Here is an 8,884-nt window from a genome sequence, read left to right on the forward strand (position 1 = left end):
AAAATCATTGGTTCGATTCCTTGCGGTAGATAAAGCGCAGATAGCCCATTGTATAGCTTTACGCTAACACAACAACAATAAATATTGGGTGCCATAAACTAGAGTCAGAGAGAACTATCTGACGCGACCTCTCTAACGTTTGATATCACAGTGAAATGCTACACACAATCCATTCACTTACTACAAGATCCATTCAGTTACTACAAAACCCCACATTTGCTAATGTATACGTGCCTATGAGAGGAAACAGACCACGCATAGAAACTTAATACAAAATAAACACAAAAAATTGAAAGGTAAACTAAAGTTTCAATTGCATGAATAATGAAAACATGTAGTACAAAAAATGAAAGTGAAAACAAAGAAGCATTTTGCATAAAAAATAAACAAAGAATTAATATAATGAAATGATAGAAAAATTATTTTATGTTAATGAAACCCTTGGAAGTGTTCTAAACAAAACAAAAATGGCTTGTTTGGGCAATAAGTTCATTGGGTAGAAATTAATTTTACCTTTTTTTTCCTAGCAACTTTTGGTCCTTCTACTTCAGGTATCTTTGAAAAACAGGTGTTACAACGTGACATTTTCTGGCAATTGTTAGATGTTCTGTTTGGATTTGCAAATGTTTGTCTCTGGTAGTTATAGCGTCACCAGGTCCCTGTTGTTGCATAAAAGTAAGATTAATCTCAATATCTCTCTGAAAGTCAGCTGTTTTCATTTTCTTGTTGCTTTCTTTGTTGTATGGCAAAGGCAACTTTCATCTTGAATCAGATTGAGATTCATTGCTTGTGCTACCTAAGGCAGATGGCTGAGGACACTCTCGTACTCTTCAAACTAATTTGTTTGCAGGATACTTTGCTGCATTATCATTGTCCTCTTGTGGGACAGCAGTAAGGTTACGGACTTACAATGCTAATTTCGACGTTCGATTTCCCGCGGTGAACACAGCAGATAGCCCAGTGTGATTTGGCTCCAAAACAAATAAACAAGCATTATCATTTTGGAGGCCTTTGGCCATTAGACTGGAAATACAACAGTGTGAGGCAAATATAATCGGTATCAATATTCATGTGTACTTTGGATATTATTCGCACGTTTTAAGGGATTAATACCTACAACAACATAAAAAACAACAACAAAGAAGAAGTTTGTTTGTTTTGTAATTAAGCACAAAGCTACACATTGGGCTATCTTTGCTCTGCCCACCACGAGTATCGAAATCAGGTTTCTAGCACTGTAAATCTGCAGACATATCGCTATGTCATTTGGGGGGGACAAAGAATAAGAACAATTTTTTTCAACAATTTTACCACCTCGACCAGCTTGCAATGTCGGAACAACACAATCAAAATCAAGTGTCTCATTGAATTTTCCTTACATTTTATTTCTACTATCAGTACAAAACAATGTAACCCATAATACATTAGGGCGAGTATAAAAAGTACGATAAAACCCAATCACTTTTGACAGGCAGACCTGTATTTACTTTGATAAAAAGCAAAACGTACCATACGCATATGATTGCAGTCACAGATTTAGCCAGGGGGTGAGGTCTATCAGTATTTAGTTCCTCACACCCACCTACCTCCTAAAAGATAATTAAAGAAAATATTTTCTCTCACCTTTATTATCTTGCTTTAAACATTTTAGTATCACTTCCTCTCACTTGTCATTTACAGTTGTCACCAGTTCATTTCCGTTTCCATCAGAGATAACTAGATTTGTCTGCATATAACAGGTTTTATAATGTTCTTCATATGGTGCAACGGTAAATAGTTCAATTATGACCACTTTTGAAGGAATTGGGCGTATGGGACATAGTCTGATGCCTGTCGCACTTTATAAGCCCGAAGAGCTGTATTTTTCACTTGGTCAGTCAGTAGACGTGGTGATTCCAGTTTTGCCTATTGCCATACGTATTCTCTTTCGATTGCCATTGTTGATAGGTGCTGATGGCAGAAATGGTCTTTGGTAACGGTGCTCCTGCTATACAGACATTATCATGCCCCTTTGAAAGTAGTAAAACTATTCTTCTTTCCCTTATTTATAGGGCTAGAGCAATAACCTAATATATCACATGGCAAGTCTACTTTGCGTATATAAGTAAGTGGAATATTTCATAAGTGCATGTTTTGGGATCTTAATTAAGTAACCAGTTGGTGCTAGAATCCTGCTTCATCCTTGTAAAACGGTGTTTTCATTCTGCTGGTGCAAGTGTTACTGTACAGTAATCAAGTTATGAAGTACTTTGTGCTACCCATAGATGTATGGCTGTTTGCCTAGCATTAGGAAGCCTTCCAAATATTAGCCTACTAAATTGTCTTAGTTCTAAATAAACATTGTGAAGTATTCTCAAAACAGTACTTCAACATCAATTTCCCGTTTCCACATTTCTGAAGAATCGCAAATACATATGTATATATTATGAATGGCTCAATATACTTATTGAAACACTGATGGTTGTCTTGTACTATAGTGCATATCTTTCTAATGAATGTTTATCCAATCCCTGGACATCGGAGAACATAAATTGTATTTTTTGTTTATTGCATTAATGAATGAATTTCAAGTTAACTTTTTGTTTCTGAAGATTTTTTGTTATTAATTGCAATTATTTTTTCTAGAATTTCTGTCCAACTCAAGTTATAGCACCCAGTTACCAAGATCTACAGGCAAATATTTAAGTACTTTAACAAGAACAGTGGAAACTACAACCAAACAATCTGTTTTTCTTCCAAATAACTTAAATATAACTACAAAAGAACAAGAACTATCGCCATTTTTATCCACAGTGAAACAGGAAACAACTACTCTAACACCAGTTTCTTCATCCAATTATTTTGATTCTTCACCGAAAAGAGAGGAAACTCCTATTCACACTCCGAGTTCTACATCAAGTTATTTAGTTACTTTCACAACAGGAATGGCAACTGATACCCACCCACAAGGCTCTCAATCCAAAGAAGTGGGTACTTCCATACCAAGGAGGGAAACTACATCTGAATCATCAACTTTTCCGTTGAGGGATTCTGACATTTCCTCAACTGGACAAGAATCTACTACCCACCCACCAGGTTCTTCATTCGAACAACTGGGTACTTCCATAACAAAGAAGGAAACTACAAATGAATTCCAAACTTCTCCGATTAATACTTTTGATATTGCCTCAACTGGCCAGGAAACTACTACCCACCTACCAGGTTCTTCATCTGAACAATTGGGTACTGCCATAACAAAGAAGGAAACTACAAATGAATCCCAAACTTCTCCGGTGAATAATTTTGATATTGCCTCAACTGGCCAGGAAACTACTATCCACCTATCAGGTTCTTCGTTCGAATATTTGGGTACTTCCATAACAAAGAAAGAAACTACAATCGAATCACAAACTTCTCCGGTGAATGATATTGATATTTCCTCAACTGGACAGGAAGCTGTTACTCACGCATCAACTTCTTCATTCAAAGATTATAATATTACCACAATAGGACAGAGAACTGTTAGTTTCCAAATAACTTCGAACATTTCACTTGGTACTAATATATATAATAGATCGTATACATTTGCAGAAGTTACACCAAACTCTGAGTCTTCAACCGAACTTTCTTCTTTACTCTTTAACTCAACAAGTGACTTTGCTCATAATACGGAAAAACTTCCCAGCATTATACCAACATCAACTGCAGAAAATACCACCTTCAATTTAAGTTTTCCACATGATATACGTGATAGCACAATTACACCACCGCCAATTAAAATAGAATATGCGCGAACACTCGTGCTGTTGTTTCAAGGGAACTGCACCCATCAAGGAGTGTTATCTAATCAATTTCGAAAGGCCTTTGCACAGGCATTGAACAATAGCAACAACAATGACCAAAGCTCTGTGATTGTAAATGAAATCCGATGCACCACGTTTCTAAATGTCAATGTAACAGTGACAACCAACAATAAAGAAGAACTTGAAACTTTTGTTGATAATCTTGTGGGGATTAACCTTAAAATAAACTCCACATCATTGGAAACAGAAATCGAGTCATATTTTTTACATCCAGTTAGTGATGACGAAGCAAGCATAACGAATAACAAATCAGATACTTCAATAGCTGAGTTAGCGAGAGAGGAACTGATATTCTTCATTGCAGTGGGGGCTTCATTTGGGGCTGTTCTGATAATCGTTTTACTTATTTGTTGCGTCAAATGTTGTTGCCGAAAGCCCCCTAAGCCTTCCGAATTCCAAACGAACACTCCGCATGTGACCTTACGTCTGGAAGATTACTCCCTTACACGAATACCACGCCCACGAACAATCTATTCGGACTACTACAGGGGTTCTGTACAGGAAGACAACACCCCAGAGACAACTTTTCCCGAGCCACAGTCTCAGAGTAACGGAAAAAATATGGAACAATCCTTTAACACAAGCGTGATTCCATTGGAAGAAGCGGAGAAACTTGACGAATCGTACTCACAACATAATACTTTTCCCATTCAAATTTCCACACCATCAGAATTAAAGACTTTCGCAAAGAAAGGTGACATGGATAAAACAAAACTCCTAGATGACTCCAATTTTAAGAGAAAATCAAAGGAGAAGTTAGCAGAAAGTCTTAAGGATAACCGAAACGGTATGAGAGGAATCGATAATCCGATCTTTATACATCAAGTTTAATTCTTAGTTCTATTTGAACTAATAAAATCTTTGTAAATGTCAAGAAAATGAAAGAATCAGGCGAATGTGCAAAAGCTTAATCTTATAATATTTAATTTGCTTTGCATAATAATGTCGTTTACAATTCAAACCTAACCTAAATTTTGTATATGTTGGAAAACAATGAATATTTATCATTTATTCCAAAATGTAAGCAAAGCTTTGAGGTACAATTAAGATACTGCAGATTAAACATTAACGTTGCTAATGAAAATATTTTTATTTTAACTGGTGGTAATCGTGGTGTTTTATGATTATTGACGAAAGGGAAGAAAGAATATTTCTTTTCATTTCTGTATTATAATTTTATTGATACATAAATACAAGTTTCATGACATTTTTTTTTCAGTAAAAACGGTGTATTTGCTGTAAATTTTGAAGTTTTTGTCCCTAAAGAAGGATGTAACAGTATTTGTGCTTCTTCGTACTCAGATAAAAACTATATACCATTTCAATTATTTCTATAGATCTGCATATAAATTAAGCTAGAATCACACTAATCTCTTTTACCATATTATACTTATTGAATATAATGTTTGTAGCGTGACAGCCATCACAGTATGTGTTTACGACATCCACCTTTAATATAAATTTTGTAAGTTGTAACAAGTACGTCCGTTTTACATCATAAAATATAATACTTCCCAGACATGTATCGTCATAACCATGAATAGTAATAAATGATTTGTGTGCATTTGTAACCATTAACATACCTATTGAGGAATCACAAAATGAATGGCTCAAGAGACGTAAATTTTACGAATATGGAAAGCGTTAATAAAGCACGTTTGAATCTGTAAAGGTTGCAGAGTAGGAAACGCGCATAACCAGCGATACATGGCACGTGGGTGTTTACTTCCTTGCGGTCCTGATAGAGAGGCTTTGTGTTTTGTTCTAATTACAATAGTTTATAAAACCTCTGTTTCAAATCATTTTACTGACAAACATACTCTTGAAATCAAGAATTATATTTTGTTTCCAAAGAAATGTCTCAACAAACTTCGAAACATCTGAGATGAAACTGGAATCGACAAAATTATTTCAATATTTCTAAACAGAATGAAAACTGCTATCATAAATGTACGTTAGCCTCAACGAAATGCTTAAAAAATAATAATAACTGTAAAATCTGCTAATTCTCTATTCAGGCCCAAGTTTATTCATCGCATAACACGATTTAAATATTTTATTTGATGTATAAGTTGGTGCAATGATACTGGAAGTGACCAATAGATGCCGCTAAGGTAGTACAACATTAACTTTCTGTATCAGAAAGTAACTAAGTATGATTAACTAAGTTTTGATAAAGCTATCGTGGATAAAGGTAAAATATTTCTTTTTAGTTTTTGAGTTTATAGAACTATTTTAGAAGGTTTGAAGTATGTGCAGCAAGACATTCCAGAGTAATCCAGTTTGGTGTAATTCATACAGAACAATAAAAATTTAATATCCAGTTCAAATAAAGCCCATCACGTCTCAGATAAACGCCCATGTTTAATGTTGCTCTAAATTCTACTATAAAGATAAGTAAAATCCAAAAGAAATAATGCTGTCATATCCTAGAATTCTTACGCTACCCCCCCCCCCCCCCAGTGCCACAGCGGTATGTCTACGGACTGACAACACTGAAATCCGGGTTTCGATACCCGTGGTGGGCAGAGTACAGATAGCCCATCGTGTAGTTTTGTGCTTAATTCCAAACAAACAAAAAAATTCTTACGGAACTAGAAATATCTCGAGCGACATCCTACGGATTTAATTGAAAAATAGTTTCAATTTAAAAATGGCATATTAAAGTAGCAACCAAGTTTTTTAAATATATAGTTTGATAAATTGGAGACACTTATTTGCTTTAAAGGCAGTCTATCAACGATTACGTTTATTTGGTAATAAGAGTATATGCTAAAGAACATGTATATAAATTATGATGTTGATTTTGTGAAGAATATTATAATAATGTATAACTCTTAATATTTTTGTATGATTTATATTATGTCCTAGTTAATGTAACCGTAATATTATTGAATGACTATATCAATTTCCTCTTCGAAGTGCTTTGTAAATCATAAGAGCATAATACTGCTATTGAAATAATGACAAACATAATACAAGTATCCTAATAATGACAAACATAATACTACTATTGAAATAATGACAAACATAATACTACTATTGAAATAATGACAAACATAATACTAATATCCTAATAATGAACAAACATAATACTAGTATCCTAATAATTGACAAACATAATACTAGTATCCTAATAATGACAAACATAATACTAATATCCTAATAATGACAAACATAATACTAGTATCCTAATAATGAGAAGCGTAATAGTAAAAAGTTGAAACAAATTTAAGCTGTAATTTTCAGCTAGATTTTGCAAACCATTCGGTATCATTCGGTATAAATTTATTTAAATAAACCTTTCATGTTAGTGACTGAGTCATTTTTTTGTATCAAAAACAGTTTTAGTAAAAAATTATATCGTTTCACACAATTTATTTTAATAATCTTGCATAATTATAATTAATGTTTTTGTGAATATTCACATAATGAATTTTTCTCCTCTCTACATGTTTTTACTTGAATTTAATACCTATTTTATTTGTTATTCATTAACTTATTAAAAACCTTCTGCAAATTTTACTTTGAAACACACCTTCTTTGTTTATTAATGTATTTATAAATTTTTTGGAGTATTTTGTAACATTGAGGGTTTGAGGTTTGAAATTCAACGTATTTCCTTTTCTACTGTCATTCTATATACATTCATTTTGATTTAAACTGCTTAGACTCATGCCTTGTTCCTTAATTGTGTGTAAATAACATGCGCCATCTAACGGGCCTCTTTAGTACCGTTCGTTTTCTTTTACGAGTTTCGAGGTTTGTTGTATATTAATCCGTTTTTGCCAAAGAAAACAAGGAATGAAAATTTCAACCTGAAATTATGGCTTAATAATCTGTTTTATTTCATAATCTTGATGCTACTGAGAGTGAAGATTGAAAAGCTTTATTTTTCTTTATTAGAAAATGCAACCAATTTGGGAAACTAAATCCGTTCCCAAACTATATGTATGTAAAATGAAATTTTAATTTATAAATTTAGGGTAGAAGCTATTTATGTTCAATAAAATCTTTCTTTTTATAACCATCTCAATGGGTGAAAGTGTCATTTATGTTTATTTCAGCTGTATTCAGTATGTATTTTAAATTTCTGTTTGCGATACCCATTTTGCCTATTAGATGGCACCACATGTAAAATAAACATTTATATAGAAAGTATATTTTTTGTAACTCAATTTTTTGTTGCATCTCTAGAATGTATAAACAAATTTGTTTATGCTCTTCACATATACTCAGTTGACAGTTATAACTGGTTATATTTTTAATCATTCTTTTATCCACTGAGGAGTAAGGTTGGCATAACTGAAAAACTAGGTACCCAAGTCTCCCTCTACAAAGTACAATATCGGATTCTAAATGAATAATTAATTTTCTTATCTATATTTTATTAACATAATCTTAATTTATTTAAAAAAATATGATTATTTCTTAGTTGACCTTATTTATTTAGGTCCTTCTATTAAATTATACTGCATTTAATTACATTGATAGGTTTAAAAAATTCGAACTAGTCCTCCAGATGAATACCAGCCGAACCAAAGTTTCGTACTTTTAATAATTTATAACAAACTTTATTATGTTTGATTAAATTCGTTAAAATAATGTATACGAATTACACAGATACAAAGGAAAAGACAGCACCATGGCGTGACGAATAAACAGGAACTCATGTACAATCTTCGCCCACCATCTTCCTAGAAGTGTAGCAACAAGTATGATATTATTTACAAGGATGTAAAGTTCCAACTGGTATGTGTGTTTGTTTCAAATACTCACGCAGTCGTGCAAAGCTATAAAGGAGTTATTTTTGTTAAGTCGTCCCTAAAATATAATGTTTCTTTAACAAAGTAGTTTAGAAAATTTTCTAATAGTTTATAATAACCTACTCCATGATAAACCATATCAATACTTGTTTCACTAATAACATACTCCATGATAAACCGTATCAATATTCGTTTCACTAATAACATACTCCATGATAAACTGTACCAATACTTATTTCACTAATAACATACTCCATGATAAACCGTATCAATACT

The 8,884-nt window shown here is 33.0% G+C and overlaps 1 protein-coding gene across 2 annotated transcripts in view; it reads left to right on the top strand.

Annotated features, from left to right (window-relative positions):
* Window positions 1-8,618, top strand: part of LOC106457212 — a 16,441-nt gene extending 7,823 nt beyond the window's left edge. Inside the window, exons 3-4 of one of the 2 annotated variants that reach the window (XM_013916605.2) lie at window positions 2,626-4,629; window positions 8,466-8,618. In XM_013916605.2, coding sequence (XP_013772059.2) covers window positions 2,626-4,629; window positions 8,466-8,503 — 2,042 coding nt within the window. In that variant the 3' untranslated portion in view covers window positions 8,504-8,618. Of the gene's footprint in view, window positions 1-2,625; window positions 7,971-8,465 lie in introns of those variants that run through there. The other variant, XM_022383046.1, reaches the window with a different exon arrangement.
* Window positions 8,619-8,884: the final 266 nt, after the last annotated feature.

The sequence above is a fragment of the Limulus polyphemus genome, unplaced genomic scaffold, assembly GCF_000517525.1.
Source record: "Limulus polyphemus unplaced genomic scaffold, Limulus_polyphemus-2.1.2 Scaffold304, whole genome shotgun sequence".
Taxonomy (NCBI): Eukaryota; Metazoa; Arthropoda; class Merostomata; order Xiphosura; family Limulidae; genus Limulus; species Limulus polyphemus.